Genomic DNA, 19166 nt, shown 5'->3' with positions numbered 1-19166 from the left:
AAAGGGAACCTGTCATCCTGTTTTTTCAGATTGAGATAAAAATACTGTTAAATAGGGCCTGCGCTGTGCGTTACAATAGTGTATGTAGTGTACCCTGATTCCCCACCTATGCTGCGAAATACATTACCAAAGTCGCCGTTTTCGCCTGTCAGTCAGGCTGGTCAGGTCAGGTGGGCGTGGTGACATCGCTCTTTTCTTCCCCAGCTTTCTGTTGGTGGCGTAGTGGTGTGCGCATGTCCAAGTGCCGAATCCACTGCGCGCACGTGAAGAAACAGCGCGCGATCTGCGCTATTACCCCTGTCATCGGTGGGGGCGACCATCTTCCTGGGGCCGCACGTGAGCAGATGGAGTGCTCTTCTGCACGGGGCTTCAGGAAAATGGCCGCGGGATGCCGCGCGTGCGCAGAAGAGATCGCGGCGGCCATTTTCCTGAAGCCGAGATGCAAACTCTGCTTTGGAAAAATGGCCGCCGCGATCTCCATCTGCGCACGCGCGGCATCCCGTGGCCATTTTCCTGAAGCCCCATGCAGCAGAGCACTCCATCTGCTCACGTGCAGCCCCAGGAAGATGGCCGCCTCCACCGATGACAGGGGTAATAGCGCAGATCGCGCGCTGTTTCTTCACGTGCGCGCAGTGGATTCGGCACTTGGACATGCGCACACCACTACGCCACCAACGGAAAGCTGGAGAAGAAAAGAACTATGTCACCACGCCCACCTGACCTGACCAGCCTGATTGACAGGCGAAAACGGCGACTTTGGTAATGTATTTCGCAGCATAGGTGGGGAATCAGGGTACACTACATACAATATTGTAACGCACAGCGCAGGCCCTATTTAACAGTATTTTTATCTCAATCTGAAAAAACGGGGTGACAGGTTTCCTTTTAAAGCACCACGCCAGTGTTTTTTTTTTTTTTCTTTTCCAACCCTGGAGTGTTGCTTTAAATGCAAGTCCCTGTTCTTATACTCCACTTCCTGCAGCTTCACCTTCTATCGACACCGCTGTGTCTAGTCCGGAAGGCCAGAGGGGGATGATGGGCGGCTGAGTCGGGGAGAAAACATACCTCCCTGACTCAATAGAGGTACGGCTGGAAATTTATAAAAGTCATTACTACAGCGTTCCTAGGGATAATAAACATAAGAGCCACCTTCACAGAATGCAGCCTTAGTGCTGCTGAAGGTGGCTTTTTCTCCATCGTCTCATTGGGGGACACAGGACTGTGGACACAGGACTGTGGGTGTATGCTACTGCCGCCAGGAGGCTGACACTAAGTAGGTAAAAAAAAAAAAAAAGTTAGCTCCTCCTCCATAGTATACACCTTGCCACTGGCCCTGACAGCTCCAGTTTATGCTTAGTGTCCGTAGGAGGCACATCTCTGGGTTTTCCCAGATGCTTTTTCCTCTGAAGATAAGACAGGGGCGACGGACCCTTTTGAAGGGGTCCGATCTCCCCAAACCAACAACGGGCGAGCACGTGGAGTGTCGCCTCCACGTATCCTCTCCCGCGACGTGGGATTTTTTTGCCGGACTAAGAACCTGACCACCCTGAGGTAACGGAACCCTAGGTTGTACAGGCATTCATTCCTTGTCCGTGCAGCCTCCACTTCATCACCAATGCACGGCTACGGTGTTTAAAGGAGGCAGACGGTCCCTCTCCTCGCCTTCTGAAGGGTGTAAGGAGTTAGGGTGCCTGCACCGTCTTTTAATATTTATATATGTATATATATATTTATATGTGTATTTTTTATGTCTAACCTTATGCGCTGTCAGAGGGCTGCACAGGGGGGGGGCTCCTGCTTCATCGCGCGTTCTGCTGGCGACTATATCCGGCGCTGTGCTGGTTTCCAGCGTTTTTTCCCCACAAGCAAACTTCAGGAGGCATGGGCGGAAGTCCCGCCCCTTTTTTAGGCGGTTTCCTGTTCGCTAAGGCATTATGGATCTTGTAGTCTGAGCATGGGCGGAAGTCCCGCCCCTTTTTCGGCAGCTTCATGTTTTCTCTGTACAGCCTGTGGCATTATGGGTCTTGTAGTCTGAGGGAAGTCCCGCCTCCATGGCGACGGTTTACTTCCGGTTTCGAGCACCCAGCTTTCCCGGGAGAGCAGGGGAAAGAGTAAAATCTAGATCCCTGCTTCGGCCTAAACCGGGTCCATGTGCGGTAACACCTCCCACTTTTTTCAGGCATCCGCCCTGTGAATTAGTTTATATGTGTGGTTTGCACAGGAGACATGGTTCAGTGTTTGAGAGCATATGGGGACACAGGACTGGGGTAAGTACTACTTCCCTCAGCCTGACAACAGTATTTGTTCTAGACCTAGTAGCTCATAAGGAGATATGGAGCATAGCAGCAGCAGCAATAGTCATGTCTAGAAAGACTAAGACTCACTCAGTTCTGTATACCTCATGCATTACCTGTCAGTCTACTTTTCCGCATGCGCAAAGTAACCATTTCTGTGAGGCTTGTGATTCCGAACGCGTGCAGGAGCCCCCGTCTGCTACCCTGTCTGCTTCCCCGCCGGCTATCCTGCCGGGTGTGCCTCTACCTGGGTCGGCAGTGTCTCCCCCTGAGTGGGTCATATCATTAACGCAGTCTATGGCGTCTCTAACAAAGGCGGTTGAGTCCCTTCAAGCCCCTGTCAGGGACATTCGTCCGCCTGTTTTGGAAAGATCCTCCGATTTTCAGGATCCTCCGGCCTGCAGGGGCCGTACTCCCTCTAGGCAGACACAGGGGAAACGATCCCACACAGCGTCTCCCGGTCCGTCAGGTGCATCAGCATCTTTGAATCCTGTTTCTCGATCTCCTTCTCCTGCGGAATTGAGTGAGCACGGTTCGGACTATGACTCGGAGGGGTCTTTTGATTTAGAAGCTCCTGGTTATCAGGAATCTGTTGACAGGCTCATTGAGGCCGTTAACCAGACCTTGGGAGTAGAGGATGTGGCCACCTTACCTTCTGGTCATAAGGTGTCCTTTAAGAAATTCAAGCAACCTCATAAGGTGTTTTCTACTCATCCTGAGTTTGAGGATTTAGTCCAACGTCACATGGAGCGACCGGATAAACGTTTCTTAGGCCAGAAGGCCCTAGGTGCAAGGTATCCGTTCGCTCCAGAGCTTTGTAAAAAGTGGGCAGAATCCCCTTCAGTGGATCCTCCCGTATCCCGTTTGGCCTCTAGTACGTTGCTGTCTCTTCCTAATGGGTCGTCTATTAAGGATCCGACTGATCGGCTCCTAGAGAGTCTAGCTCGGTCTCTGTTTGAGGCTTCAGGGTCAGCCCTCGCACCGTCTTTCGCGGCCACATGGGTTGCCAAAGCTATGATAGCTTGGTCAGAGTCTGTAACTAAGGCTTTTCAGGATAAGGGGTTTCCTGTAGAGGTGATAGAGATGTCAAATCAGATATCTTTAGCAGGAAATTATCTGATTAATGCATCCTTGGATGCGGCAAATTGTTCAGCATTGGCTGCGGCAAATGCTATTGCTATCAGAAGGGCCCTATGGCTAAGAAATTGGCGGGCGGACTACTTCAAAGAAGTCCCTTACATCCCTTCCTTATCAAGGTGTCCGTCTTTTTGGCGAAAAATTGGATCAGCTTATATCTGATACCACGGGAGGTAAAAGTAATTTCCTTCCTCAACAAAAGGTTAAGCAACCTTTTCGTCGCCAATTTCAAGCAAGATTTAAATCCTTTCGTAACTCCCGGTGGTCTGCGGCGCCAAGCGCAGGTCCCCCAAGTCAGCCTGTCCAAGACTGGGAGCACCAGGTCTCCTATAGGGCCAATCCATTGGCAAGAATGCGGTATCAACCATCAAGATCTAGGGGATCTAGATATCCTCGATCTTCGGCTAAATGACTGGAGGCAGCCTCTCGTCGCTTCCAACAGAGTAGGCGGTCGCCTACTACTGTTCCATCAGTCCTGGCTGTCAGTTGTTCACGACAGATGGGTAAGAGACCTGGTGGTTTCAGGGTACAAAATAGAGTTTTCCTGTCTCCCTCCAGGCCGGTTTTTTCCGTCCAGTCTTCCCAGTTCAAAAACCCGTCTAAGAGCTTTATTCAGAGCAGTCGAGTCTCTTCAGTCCAACGGGGTCATTGTCCCTGTTCCAAAGGAAGAAAGGTTCAAGGGGTTTTATTCAAATCTGTTTACGGTTCCCAAAAAGAATGGGACCGTGAGACCCATTCTGGACCTAAAGTGTCTGAACAAATTCATCAGCACTCGTCGCTTCCGTATGGAATCTCTCCGCTCGGTCATTGCGGCTATGGAAAGGGGAGAATTCCTGGCTTCCATAGATATTCAAGACGCCTATCTGCACGTTCCTATATTTCCTCCTCATCAAAAATTTCTACGGTTTTCCATAGGCGAGCGACACTTCCAATTCACTGCATTACCTTTCGGGCTCGCCACTGCTCCCAGGGTGTTCACGAAGGTGATGGCAACAGTGGTGTCAATCCTGCACTCTCGAGGCATAGTCATTCTGCCGTACTTAGACGATCTCTTAGTCAAAGGACCAACTTTGCAGGCATGCAGGGACAACGTCAACATCTCTTTGGACACCCTAGCTCGTCTAGGGTGGCTGGTCAATTTAAAGAAGTCATCTCTAGTACCATCTCGGAAGATCTCTTTTTTAGGGATGATCTTCGACACCTCTCGGGGACTAACTATTTTACCCCAGGACAAGGTGCTTTGTCTCCGGCAGGAGGTAAAAATTCTTCGGCAGCCAAGTTTCCATTCAATCCGGTTCAGCATGAAGGTCTTGGGCAGGATGGTAGTAGCTATAGAAGCGGTTCCATTCGCCCAGTTCCATCTTCGTCCACTCCAACAGGCACTTCTGTCAGCCTGGGACAGGAGTCCTTTGTCTCTCAACCTCAGGTGTCGTCTGGCTCCTGGGGTCAGGCAATCCCTGATATGGTGGATGAGGAGTTCCTCCCTACTTCAGGGGAAAGCCTTTCCTCCAGTTCATTGGCTGGTAGTCACTACAGACGCCAGCCTTCTCGGTTGGGGAGCAGTGTTTCTCCAGCACACGGCTCAGGGTCGTTGGTCCCCAAGGGAATCAACCCTTCCAATCAATCTGTTGGAAATAAGGGCAATTTGGCTGGCTTTGCAGCACTTTCACCATCTTCTGGTGGGTCGCCGGTGCGGATCCAATCGGACAATGCCACGGCCGTGGCCTACGTAAATCATCAGGGGGGCACTCGCAGCAGATCAGCCATGCGCGAGGTAGGACAAGTCCTCCGCTGGGCCGAGAACAATCACTCTGTGATCTCGGCAGTTTACATCCCGGGCAAGGAGAACTGGGCAGCGGACTTTCTGAGCAGACAGGGGCTTGCGCCCGGGGAATGGTCTCTTCACCCCGATGTTTTTCGGCAGATATGTCTACGCTGGGGAATCCCGGACGTGGATCTAATGGCCACCGGGTCGAATACCAAAGTACCAGGTTCGTTGCTCGGTTTCGAGATCCAGGAGCAATTGCTGTAGAAGCACTAGTCCTATCTTGGAACCAATTTCGTCTTCCATATCTGTTTCCCCCTCTGGCGCTGCTTCCAAAGGTCGTCAGGAAGATCAAGTTAGAGGGAGTTCCGACAATTCTAGTCGCCCCAGATTGGCCTCGGAGGTCATGGTACGCAGACCTAGTTCAGCTGATCGTCGGGGTTCCTTGGCAGCTACCAATGCAGCCAGATCTTCTGTCGCAGGGGCCGATATTCCACCAGAACTTAGAGGCCCTGCGTTTGACGGCTTGGCCGTTGAATCTTGGATTCTGACCCAGGCCGGTTTTTCTCAGAAAGTAGCCTCAACTATGGTTAATGCTCGAAAGACAGCTTCAGCACGCATTTACCACCACACCTGGAAAGTCTTTCTCTCATGGTGCAGGAAGAAGGGTCTTCCTCCTCTTTGGTTTTCCATTCCTAATGTCCTAGCTTTTCTCCAATCTGGTCTAGACTCAGGTCTCGCTCCAAGTACCCTTAGGAGGCAAATATCCGCCTTATCGGTTCTTTTCCAGCGCAGGATCGCTACCAATCTGCAAGTAAAAACTTTTTTGCAGGGAGTCTCTCATATAGTCCCTCCTTACAAAGCTCCGATAGAAGCTTGGGACCTTAATTTGGTCTTGAGTGTTCTTCAGGAACCTCCATTTGAGCCCCTCCAAGATATTCCTTTAAGGTACCTTTCTTGGAAGGTTTTGTTTCTGGTAGCTATAACATCCATTAGGCGGGTATCGGAGTTAGCGGCCTTGTCCTGTCAGGCGCCGTTTCTACAATTTCATCAGGATAAGGTGGTGCTGAGACCAGCACCTTCCTTTTTGCCAAAAGTAGTCTCCTCATTCCACATTAATGAGGACATTGTCTTGCCTTCTTTTTGTCCTGCGCCTACACACCGGGTGGAAAAAGCTCTCCATACTCTAGATTTGGTGAGAGCTCTGAGAAGATACGTTTCTCGGACCGCTTCTTTTCGAAAGACGGATGTTCTGTTCGTTCTTCCTGCGGGTCATAAAAAGGGACTCGCAGCCTCTAGATCGACCTTAGCCAGATGGATAAGAACCACTATTCAGGAGGCCTACCGTATCAAGGGTGCAGCCATCCCGGCTGGGATCAGGGCACACTCTACTCGGGCGGTAGGGGCTTCCTGGGCGCTTCGGCACCAAGCTTCAGCAGAGCAGGTTTGCAAAGCGGCCACTTGGTCCAGCCTGCACACTTTCTCTAAACATTATAATATCCACACTCAGGCCTCTGCTGATGCAAGTTTGGGAAGGAAAATTCTTCAGGCTGCGGTATCACACCTATAGGCGGTAAGTGCCTAGGGGTTTTCTTCCAGTGAGTCTTCTTCCCACCCTGTGACTGCTTTGGGACATCCCACAGTCCTGTGTCCCCCAATGAGACGATGGAGAAACAGGGATTTTTGTGTTACTCACCGTAAAATCCTTTTCTCCGAGTCGTTCATTGGGGGACACAGCTCCCTCCCTATTCATTTTATTTGTCTATGGAGTTGTTCAGACTATAGTATTATTCTAGACATGTTGTCTTTGCTCTAATGCTGTTTTGTTTTCTCTATCTCCTACTGCTTGTGCACCAAACTGGAGCTGTCAGGGCCAGTGGCAAGGTGTATACTATGGAGGAGGAGCTAACTTTTTTTTTTTTTACCTACTTAGTGTCAGCCTCCTGGCGGTAGTAGCATACACCCACAGTCCTGTGTCCACAGTCCTGTGTCCCCCAATGAGCGACTCGGAGAAAAGGATTTTACGGTGAGTAACACAAAAATCCCTGTTTTTACTTGAATAGGCCCTGGGGGGGGGGGTGACAGGTTCCCTTTAAAGCACCACTCCAGCGGTGTAATAAAAAAAAATGCTGGAGTGGTGCTTTTTAAAGTATTTTATATACGTGCTGCCTGAAAATGAGAAATTTCCAAACTAGTTTTGCTTTATGTATGAGGATTATTTGTGTTAGAACTACATTCAGATGCCTCTACTTTCCCTTTTCCCACCACTTCTTCCTATTTCCTCCCTCATCCTGCTTTTTCCTTTACTCTTTCTCTTCTATGTCATTTAGACACAAGATAAATATGAATAAAAATGGTTGCAACTAGACTCCACAACAAAATAAAAAAAAACACTTTAGAAACATATGTCTATAGCAGTGGTCCCCAACTCCAGGCCTTGAGGGCCGCCAACAGTGCAGGTTTTCAGCATTTCCTTAGTATTGCACAGGGGTTGGAATCATCACCTGTGTAGATGATCACATTACCACCGATGCAATACTAAAGAAATCCTGAAAACCTGCACTGTTAGCGGCCCTCAAGGCCTGGAGTTGGGGACCCCTGGTCTATAGGAATGTATTTTCAAGGCGTGATGGGATTTGTGGGCAATGTCAAAAATCTAAGTATTTTATTACTCTGTAGACTAATTTTGGAGTGTTCAGGGGGAGCAGGGGGCTTCTTATGGCCTAGAGTGACTGGCCCTAATCTTAATTATGATCCATGCGGCCACTGAGGAGATGGTTTTGGTAATAGATGAAAGGATGTAAGTTATACTGGAAGCTCTTCAGCCAAGAGGAAGACAACTGTATTATTTGGCTGCTTTTACAACCTGTGTACCAGACTGCAGAAGGAGTCAGCAGTGATCCCATCAGTAACCTTAATGTTTTGCCAGTGTTTATCTAACTCTGTCCGTGATGGATCACAATAAATCTGTTCTTCCGGTCATGAATCCTCGGTATTGTTGATCCGTGATGGCGTAAATGGAGGCTCAGCTACCACAGGAACATATAGTGTGGTGAAATGTTTGCACCATTCCGGCTATTATTGTATGTCGGTGACCCCCGCAGTGCCGTGGCCTTGTGCATCCTTGTGGTGCAGGCTCTTTATTACTAGGCCGCTTATATAGCCTGGGATGGTAGGACCGGAGAGTTATGGGCAGTACCGTAATTTTCCTAATAAAAGATGTCGCTGCTCAGTACAATGGCTCCTTCTGGATGAATTCACATTTTTCTTTTCTGCAGTGATGAAAAGCTTAAGCACCAGTATTACTGACTGGGAAATTGAAAAGCTGAACAGTGAGCTGAAAATCCGGTCACTGGAGCAAGAAGCGAAATTGCTTCAGGAAGAATGTGGACGTCTCCGAGCGGAACTTGGAAGGACAAAGGTAATTGTCCGTACTGAAAACCGTGCAGTGAAAGCTTCACAACCTCTATTGCTCCAGGTACCTGCTCCGTGCAGAGTAATCACCGGGGACTATTAGTTTTGGTAAATCTCGCATTCAGGGTTGTACAATTCTGTCTTCTGCAGCTGCCACTAAGTGGGGATTACTTCACACTGTGTTAGAATCGCGCTCAGTATATAAACCCCCCGTATCCAGTATGTGCCCCCTAGTGGGAGTTTTACTGTTTAAAGGGACACGCCATTTTTATACAAGTTCAGCTAAATGGCTTCTGTATACACGAATAGTCAACGTTGTACTTTAACTCTTTACAATAATTGTTGCTGCCAAGGCTCCACCACAGAGCATACACATAGTTAAATTGGGAAGTATAAGTGCATGTAAATCTACTATATAAAGCTGAATGTGTGTGTGTGTGTGTGTGTGTATGTCCGGGATTGGCATCTGCACCGTCGCAGCTACAGCCACAAAATTTTGCACAGTCACACGTCTGGACCCCGAGAGCGTAATAGGCTATGTTGTGAGGCGAAATTTTAACCCTGCGCATTCCAATTCACCAAACAATTTTGCCCCTATCTACATAATGGGGGAAAAAGTGAAAGGAAAAGTGTTGGAAGCGTCGCAGCTACAGCAACAAAATTTTGCACAGTCACAAGTCTGGACCCTGAGAGCGTCATAGGCTACGTTGTGAGGTGAAATTTTAACTCCGCGCTTTCCAATTCACCAAACTATTTTTCCCCTATCTACATAACGGGGAAAAGTGAAAGGAAAAGTGTTGGAGGCAAATTGACAGCTGCCAGATGTGAACAAGGGGGACTTAAAGAATGAGAGCGATGGCGCCAAAGAGTATATACCGTACAGTTGCTAAGGTGGGGCCCCGACATGAGATACTCACCACACATGGGGATATGAACACACACACAAAATGCGCCACACACTACCACGTGCTTGAACACATATACCACCCTCAGCACACATTTCACCACACATACACCAACTTCGCCACATAAAAGTCGAAACACAAAAGTCGCCGCTCAAAACTCACCACGCGCAAAACTCGCCACATGCAAAAACTAGGCTCACGCAAAACTCGCCACAAGTGCAAAACTCACCTCATGGAAAACTCGCCGCACGCAAAACTTGCACACGCGGAAAAATTGCCACATGCACAAAATTTGCAACACATGCAAAAGTTGCATCACACAAAACTTGCACATACTCAAAAGGCACCAGACATAAAACTCGCCACGCGCAAAACTCGCCATGCGGAAAACTTGCTGCACTGCACACAACTTGCTACACTAATCTGTCACATGCAACTCGACACACAAAAAGTTGCTACACGCATGTTGCCACACAAAACTCATCTCACAAAAGTCGCTACATGCATGTCGCCACACACAACTCAACACACACAACTTGACAAACGAAACTCGCCCTAAAACACACACAAGTCTGGTATTAGCCTTCAAAAATAAAAATCTGATTAATAAGCAGACAAACTACAAGAGCAACAAATGTACCATATAGGAAATACGGCAGCTGTCAGTCACATGACCTGTCTATTATGTGTATGTGTGAGCTAATATATACTGCCAGGGGGGAGGGCTTCCTGTTGGCTGGGTATCAGGCTGCCAATTTATCTTACAAATACTGAGGTAAAAATACTGAGCAAATAACGTGTGAACGAGGTCTAATACAGGAGATCACACAGGTATATACTATATACAGGGGAGATGACACACAGATATATACTATATACAGGAGAGATGACACACAGGTATATACTATATAGAGGAGGAGATGACATACAGGTACATACTATATACAGGAGGAGATGACACACAGGTATATACTATATACAGGAGCAGATTACCTACAGGTATATACTATATACAGGATGAGATGACATACAGGTATATGCTATATATAGAAGATGACATACAGGTATATACTATATACAGGAGGAGATGACACACAGATATATACTAAATACAGGGGAGATGACACACAGGTATATACTATATACAGGAGGAGATGACATACAGGTATATACTATATATAGAAGGAGATGACATACAGGTATATACTATATATAGGAGGAGATGACATACAGGTATATACTATATATAGGAGGAGATGACATACAGGTATATACTATATATAGGAGGAGATGACATACAGGTATATACTATATATAGGAGGAGATGACATACAGGTATATACTATATACAAAATAGAACAAAATAGGAGTAAAAAACGTCCAAATTGAAACAAGGTAAATTTATTAATACATAAACAAAAACCTAATATAACGGACTGGGATCAGATAGTGACGGCTACCAATGTCCGGACACACAAGAAACATAAATGGGCAAGTACATAAAGTGCTTAGTGCATATTATAAGTAAGGGAATCAGAACATACAGGGCTTAAACCGTATAACACCGCAATAGCGGTGGAACCAAATGTGCGCACAATCAATGGAGCCCCCGTTCCCTCCTCTCAACCTTGCTTACCCATAATGTGACTGAGGCCGGACATGCGCCACGCCAGCACCGACGCGCGTTTCGCTCAGCTTTTTCAAGGTGAAAAAGCTGAGCGAAACGCGCGTCGGTGCTGCCGGACATGCGCCACGCCAGCACCGACGCGCGTTTCGCTCAGCTTTTTCAAGGTGAAAAAGCTGAGCGAAACGCGCGTCGGTGCTGCCGTGGCGCATGTCCGGCCTCAGTCACATTATGGGTAAGCAAGGTTGAGAGGAGGGAACGGGGGCTCCATTGATTGTGCGCACATTTGGTTCCACCGCTATTGCGGTGTTATACGGTTTAAGCCCTGTATGTTCTGATTCCCTTACTTATAATATGCACTAAGCACTTTATGTACTTGCCCATTTATGTTTCTTGTGTGTCCGGACATTGGTAGCCGTCACTATCTGATCCCAGTCCGTTATATTATGTTTTTGTTTATGTATTAATAAATTTACCTTGTTTCAATTTGGACGTTTTTTACTCCTATTTTGTTCTATTTTGTTTATAGTCATTCATTAGGAGTGTCCTTGAGGTACACTTTTATATTTGGACATCCACATGGGGATTAGTCTTTGTAGTACCTTATTGTATATTTGGCCCTTGGTGGTCTTGTTTTCATATACTATATATAGGAGGAGATGACATACAGGTATATACTATATATAGGAGGAGATGACATACAGGTATATACTATATACAGGGGAAATGACACACAGCAGGTACATACTATATACAGGGGAGATGACATACAGGTATATACTATATATAGGAGATGACATACAGGTGTATACTATATATAAGAGATGACAAACATGTATATGCTTAGGTGAAAATGAGAGGTGTGAGGTGAAAATGAAAAGGTGTGAGTGCAAAATGAGAGGAGTGAGGGAAAATAGTGTAGTGATCAGAAAATGACAGATGTGAGGTCGAAATGACAAGTGTTAGGCGGGAATGAGAGGTGTGAGGGAGAAAATGAGAGATGTGATTGGGAAAATGAGAGGCGTGATGGGAAAATAAGAGAAGTGACGTGCTATAACTAACAACAGATATTTACTATGCCCAGGCAACGCCGGGCTCTTCAGCTAGTCATTACATAATGCCAAACGAGAATGAACAAAGAAACACAGCTGACCGCACCACCGCTGCAGCTGACTGCCTCCGCTCCAGGCTGATAAGCCCCAGCTGGCCTCCAGATCTCTGGTGCTTCAGCCAAGAAGACCGATGTCATAAATGAAAGAAGTGAACAACGGCAGCACTCACCGATCTTCTTAACAGGTGCCTTTATTGGTTAAAAATCTTCACGACTCGGGGGTGAATGAACAAGAGAATGTGGGAGCAGAACAACGGCCGTCAACTGAACCCGTTGAAGCGCCAGACCGGCGCAAAACGGCCGTCGTTCTGCTCCCACATTCTCTTGTTCATTTACCCCCAAGCCGTGAAGATTTTTAACCAATAAAGGCACCTGTTAAGACGATCGGTGAGTGCTGCCGTTGTTCACTTCTTTCATTTATTACATAATGCCTATTGAAATGGATCCATGGCAGAAAGACGTCCTGATTGAGGGGCACACTTAGCTGGGAGCCATTTATATTGTTATTCTCGACATGTCTTCAGGAGCACACCTCTTCCCAGCCATCGGTCTTGCTCGTTAATGGAAGTGAATTCTCCTCCTTGGGTTACAGGTCTGATTGAGCTGCAGAGCTGAATGTGCTACTGTGACGGACAGGGGGCTTCTTCTAAAGTCTCCACTATTAATCTATTGGGATTCGATCACATGACCGTATTTTTGGTCGGAGTCATGTCCATGACAAAAACACTGCTCTCAGACCAATGTCGGTCTGTGGGGCAGTGCAGCTGAGACTTGCCCATTGAAGTCATGGGTGTGAAAAAAATGGGATGCCATCTAATATTTATGGATACATTGGAATTCTGTAACATAGGAAACAAAATGATCTTGTAAATGATTCATAGCTGCTATACTGTTTAAAAACCGGATTGCTCACAGACGACGAGTGATAAAAAAAATAAGCTGCTGTGAACCTACGCTTGGATACAGAAGTATTTTTGAAGCAGCTCATAGGGGGAAGGGAGCAGAGATTAGGATACCTGCTATGGTTATGCAGCCTCACTGTTGGGGCCCACAGGCTTGTGATGTTGCAGACCTGATGGCAGCAGCTGACATGGATGTAAACGTCCGGATAACTGCTCTGTAGAAATGAATGGGCTGGAGAGAGGTTGGATAATTAGGAGTTAATTCGGCCTGGAATTTAGCTACTGCCATTCTCAGCCAGGGTCTTAGTCCATGTCTTTGGCAGCAAGCTGTAAACTCTGTAAGATAAAAGCCCTCATAGCTGGAATATGACAGAAGAAAGAAAAAAGCAAAAGCAAACTTGCTTTCTTGCTAAGTAACAATCCCAATATTTCATAATATGAGAATAACCCTTTAAAAGGGGTTTTCCAGGATTAGAAAGAAATTAATTTATAACAATTTTCTTTATTTCTAACTGCCTGTAATTGGCAAATTGCATTTATTTTGTGTAGGGAGGTAATCATTCTAGTAGATAAAAATGGCTGTCGCCTTGTTAAACTGACTCAAAGCTGTCCTAGAAGGTTATTAGGACCAGAACCTGGAAACAGTCTTCTCTGATGCAGGATCTGGTAATCCCATGAGGTAGAGCTTGTTTGGTTTTTATTTATTTTTTAGGCTATCAATAGTAAACTCTAAAGCAAAGTTGACATTTTCCACAGTTTTCCTTTGTACCATTGTCAGTTGTCTGATAAACGCTTTAATGTGCTGTGCCCACTAGATGGCAGCAGATTCATTGACATAAAACCTGCTGCTGGCACTGCCACTCTCCTATAAAAGCGCACGTAATGGTCCCAGCTTTAGCCTGATCATACAGCGGCATTGCAGGCTATCTGATGTTAGAGGCAAACATCTCTCTGCCAGCAACATTGGATATTTGCAAGGGTTGTAAAGCTTCAGAGCAGCACTAGCATGCCCTACAGCAAACCGCTTCCAAGTGCAAGAAAAACAGCCACGGTAGAGGTGGCCGGCAGCTTAGGCAACATGGGGTGCACTCTAACATTAAAAATCCACCTGTTCTTGATGACATAAAGGATTTTTGAAAATAATTTGCAATATTGCTTTTGTTTTTACAGTTTTAAAACTTTAGGGTCAGTGTAACTTCTTATTCTGTGCAGATAAAGGCCTTGGTAGTGGTCAGCGGAGCGGTGTGTGATGGCCGGCTTTACAGTTCCTACACTCTGTTATTTTATCTTTTTGTGCAATTCCTTTTTCTCCATTGAAGTTTCTGGGTTACAGCGCCATATAAGCTTTATGTATAATGTACCTTCCTATTGTATTGCAGAATGCTGCTGAGGATAGAAGAGCGCCGTGCAAGGAGAATCCTCAAAATAGCAGTGATGACAGGTAACTAGTTTTTTTTTTTTTTTTTTTTTTGTTTGTTTTTTTTTTATTCATCCATAATTTATATTTCGAAAATAAATATTAACAGCCTATTTTAACGGTGCCGCTGGGCATTATTCCAGAGGGCACAACATTATTGTAAGGTTTGTATAAACTTTGGCTAGTCTGCTGCATCCATGGGTCTTGCTTCCCCATCTCTCTTCCTTTTCATCAGAAAAAAGCAAAAACACCAAGATGGAAATCAAAATATGGTAGACAATATATATGGAATAATAAAAAAATATCCTTTTCATCAGGGCAGCAATCTTTTGTGAGGAGGCAGAATGGAAGCTTTCCTTATCAGCCATTATTATCTAATAAGCGCAGCATGTTCTGATTATAAATCTGTTTTAACATTTTTGTCCCATTAAAGCTCCTTTCTTACCATTGCATTGTAATACCATTTGAGCGCTGCAGCCAATCAGCGGCTAACGTGCCGCAGGGCTCGCGCCTCCCGCTATCCGCGGTTCATCCGGAGAATAGCCGCTGCTCGGTAGCTCACGTGGCATAACCGTGTCCCTCGTATAGGGCTATGTTCTGTCCCAGTCGTGAACAACCCACTTAAAGTATTTATTAAATTACTGTTTTGCACAAATGTGCTGCACTACCTCTTACCTTGTAGGAGCGAGGTTGTGTCCGCTCCCTTTAAAAATTAGTTTGGGGGCTATTTGCCCAGATATCTAATATTCACATGGTACGTTTCCTACAACTTGCAAGTTTTAGTCTTGAGATTCCTTCTCATTGGGAGAGAAGTTATTGTTGTCTGATATTTTCCATCTTTTACTCAGCCAGGTGAATGGTGCAAAAATTTAACCCCTAGGGTTTTTCCTTTGCACAACGCTTTTTTTTTTCCCCTCTTTATGTCCAACAAGAAAGAACAACTTTTGCTTGCGGAGAACATTTAGTTGACATTGCATCTGCTAATAATCAGACCTGAATCAGCGAGATGTGCCACGTTCGGGTTTGTGGTTGTATGACACACACGTACAGTAGCTGCACGGGGTAAAGGTGTCGGCGGTCCTTTCCTGTTATTATATGAGTTGCCGTCTATTTCACAGCGCACAGCTGCAATAGCATTGGTGAAATAACCGCTGTACATTTACCTTGGAAACTGTACTCCATGCTATACTGGCTTCTGTCCTGTTCTCCATAAGGAACCTGAAATATCCGCAACCTTCTTGTAAGTGATTGATGTAAGTCGTAGCTTTGTAGAGATGATAAAGGCTGAGATCAGAGGTAAACTGCAAGCAAACGTGATACAGCGTGTAATGCCTCGTGCAGGCCCTTAGGGGGCAGAGTGGGACCTCCTTCGGAATACATTTGTCATGCACTGCCCCCCAGCGTTGCACTAGGTACAAGATGGTGCATCGGTTTTGCAGTTTATATTTAAAGTTATAATCAGAAAATGACCCATTTTTAAGTCGGGTGTTTTTGTTTTTTCAAAAAACTTTTGCCAACATAGCTTAAGACTCCATATTAAAAAAAAAAAAAAAAAGTTGCAAATCTTGCTGTTTTCACACTGATTGCTAGGGGTGTTTGATAGATTGATACTTCTTGTCCATTTAGCAAGAGATTGCAGCAGATAATAATATCAGAGAACACCTCCATACACAGTGGATCCCAATAGGTGACGTCATCGCTGACCCTGCTCCCCCTCCCATCACGATGACTTATGCACACGCTCATTAGATGCTTCAATGCAAAAGATGGGATCGGAAATAAGTTGATTGCAGCTAATGTGCATGAGAATTTCTTGAAAGGACAAGAAGTTAGAGGCTAAAATTACCCCTTTGGTCAGTGTGAAAATTACAAGATGTCTAATTTATCTAATGTTTAAAGCCAATACGTCTTTTAACTGACCTGAGATATAAGAGAATATCGTCCCCATACAGGTGACAATCCAGCAGCTGTCGGCTGTGCACTATAGCTGACAACTTGCTGCATCAGCCACGATCAGTGTTTGCACCGTCCAAATCTGTTTAACCCCTTAGATGCGGCTCTCAATAGTGACTACATCATATAAATGGTTAACAGAGTGCAGGGGGCTTCATCTTTATCCCCATCAGCACTCTGAGATCATGGTCCTAATGTTTGTCTTGGCAATTCACAGCCAAATAGCAGCCTTAGGGTACCGTCACACAGTGCAATTTTGATCGCTACGACGGCACGATTCGTGACGCTCCAGCATCGTAACAATATCGCTCCAGCGTCGTAGACTGCTGTCACACTTTGCAATCTACGACGCTGGAGCGATAATTTCATGACGTATGTGCGATGTAGGAGCCGTTGGTTACTATGCGCACATCGTATACGATATATGTTACACCATGCGATCATGCCGCCACAGCGGGACACTAGACGACGAAAGAAAGTTTCAAACGATCTGCTACGACGTACGATTCTCAGCGGGGTCCCTGATCGCAGGAGCGTGTCAGACACTGCGATATCGTAACTATATCGCTCGAACGTCACGAATCGTGCCGTCGTAGCGATCAAAATTGCACTGTGTGACGGTACCCTTAGGCTATGTGCACACGTTCAGGATTTCTTGCAGAAAATTCCTGAGAATTCCGGACATATTCTGCAAGAAAACCGCATGCGTTTTTGCCGCGATTTTGACGCGGTTTTGACGCGTTTTTGCCGCGGTTTTTTCCGGACACTTCCCAATGCATTTTGGAGTGGGAAATCCGCAAAAAAAACGGAAAATTAATGAACATGCTGCGTTTTTTGCCGCGATGCGTTTTTTTCGCGGAAAAAAACGCATCATGTGCACAAAACGTGCGGAATTCATTCTAAATGATGGGATGCTTATTGTATGCGAGTTTTTTGCGGTTTTATAGCGTTTTTATCGGGGAAAAACCGCGAAAAAACCGCAACGTGTGAACACAGCCTTAGTGTCTGATGGCTGTTGTAACCTGTTCAGAAGTCAGCAACATTTAGGTGGTAAAAATACACTTTTTGATTTCTGTATATAAGACCCCTAAAGTCACTTCAAGCATGGATAGGTCCCTAAAAAAAAGAAATTTTGAAAATTTCCTTGAAAAAATGAAAAATTACTGATACATTGTTAAACCTCCTAAAATGATAAAATAAAAGAACATTTTAGAAATGGTGCTGATGTAAAGCCGACATGAGGGAAATGTTATTTATTAATGTTCTGCTGTGGTATGACCATCTGGATTAAAGGGATAATCATTCAAAGTTTGAAAATTGCACATTTTTTTACATTTTCTCAAATTTAAAATATGTTTTGTGTTTATTTATAAAAAAAAAAAATTGACCTAAATTTACCATTATCATAAAGTATAATGTGTCACGAAAAAACAATCTCAAAATCACTGGGATTTGTTGAAGCGTTCCAGAGTTATTACTACATAAAGGGACACTGGTCAGATTTCAAAAATTTGGCTCCGTCACTAAGGGGTTAATGTTGAGAGAGGGGAACCGTTAACAACAAATGTGTTGTAAACCATAGGTCATTTGTAGTGATGAACGAATATACTCGTTGACCCAAACTATAAAGCCTATATATGTCCATGAGGATGTTTTAGTTTGCGTCGGAGACCCTGACGTTGACACGTGAATGTGTGAATACTTCCATCCCAGCTGCATATTGAACAGGAAAAGTAAATTGAAAGGACCACTAGCCTTAAAGAAGCACTCCTCCTCCCATCATTTTTATCCTCTTAATATATTAGTTATCATACAACCGTATATAGCACTGTGTACTTACAATTGCTCATTTTGCCTTTCTATCTAGATAATTCTTCTCTTTTCTCTGCCCTATGTAGAAACAGGAAGTCTCTTGTCCCTTCATTTATCATTTTCTTCTTCACCTCCTGAACCAGCTGCTCCCTCCTCCCTGCTGCCAGGGGCTTTTGCAGTTCCTGATGAGTCATACAGGGAAAATTGACCTCCGGTTACTACATAGCGCTTAGAAGGATTCTGCTAGTCCGTTTTTAATCACATGATGTCATAGCCATAATGGAAAAGAGAAGAATTAGCTGGTTAGAAGGGCAAAATGAGCAATTGTAAGTGCACAGTGCTAAATATAGTGCAGTCATCATATTATAGAGAGGATGGACCTTTTGAATGGTGTGCTTATTTAAACAAAAATAGGATTAGTTCAGTATTGTGTATTCCCAAAAGCCCATTAAGTCAGGATTAAGAATAACTGCTGACCATATACGTTAGTTTACTTTTCTGGCAACCAGATTGCTCCTTATTTCAGTAGCCTGTCAATAACCCCCTAAACATCACCAAAAAATAACTGACAGACCACTTCACACTTGCCATCCTCTGTTATTGTGCGGGTACTTGGCTGAAGCTTTCATGCATGTACAGATTGCAGCCACAAGGGGGAGAGCTAGAGCTTGCCTTCGGATCGTCTCATTTGTCCTTTAATGTTTCTTCCATTTCTTCAAAGAATTGAAATAAATTGATGCAAACGCTCTAAAAATACATTAGAATGAATGTTCTGAGCTGCAGATTGTGCAGTTTTACTTGCCTTACAGAAACATCTGCTTGCCTCCTTAAA

The 19166-nt window shown here is 45.2% G+C and overlaps 1 protein-coding gene across 2 annotated transcripts in view; it reads left to right on the top strand.

Annotated features, from left to right (window-relative positions):
• AZI2 (5-azacytidine induced 2) overlaps window positions 1-19166 on the top strand; it is a 52793-nt gene that overhangs the window by 18200 nt on the left and 15427 nt on the right. For both annotated transcript variants that reach the window (XM_069730014.1, XM_069730015.1), the window contains exons 5-6: window positions 8475-8617; window positions 14532-14593. In XM_069730014.1, the coding sequence (XP_069586115.1) occupies window positions 8475-8617; window positions 14532-14593 (205 nt within the window). The remainder of the gene's footprint in view (window positions 1-8474; window positions 8618-14531; window positions 14594-19166) is intronic.

Source organism: Ranitomeya imitator, chromosome 6 (genome assembly GCF_032444005.1).
Source record: "Ranitomeya imitator isolate aRanImi1 chromosome 6, aRanImi1.pri, whole genome shotgun sequence".
NCBI lineage: Eukaryota > Metazoa > Chordata > Amphibia > Anura > Dendrobatidae > Ranitomeya > Ranitomeya imitator.
Note: the sequence above shows the minus strand (reverse complement) of the source record. Positions and strands in the feature narration are given on the sequence as shown.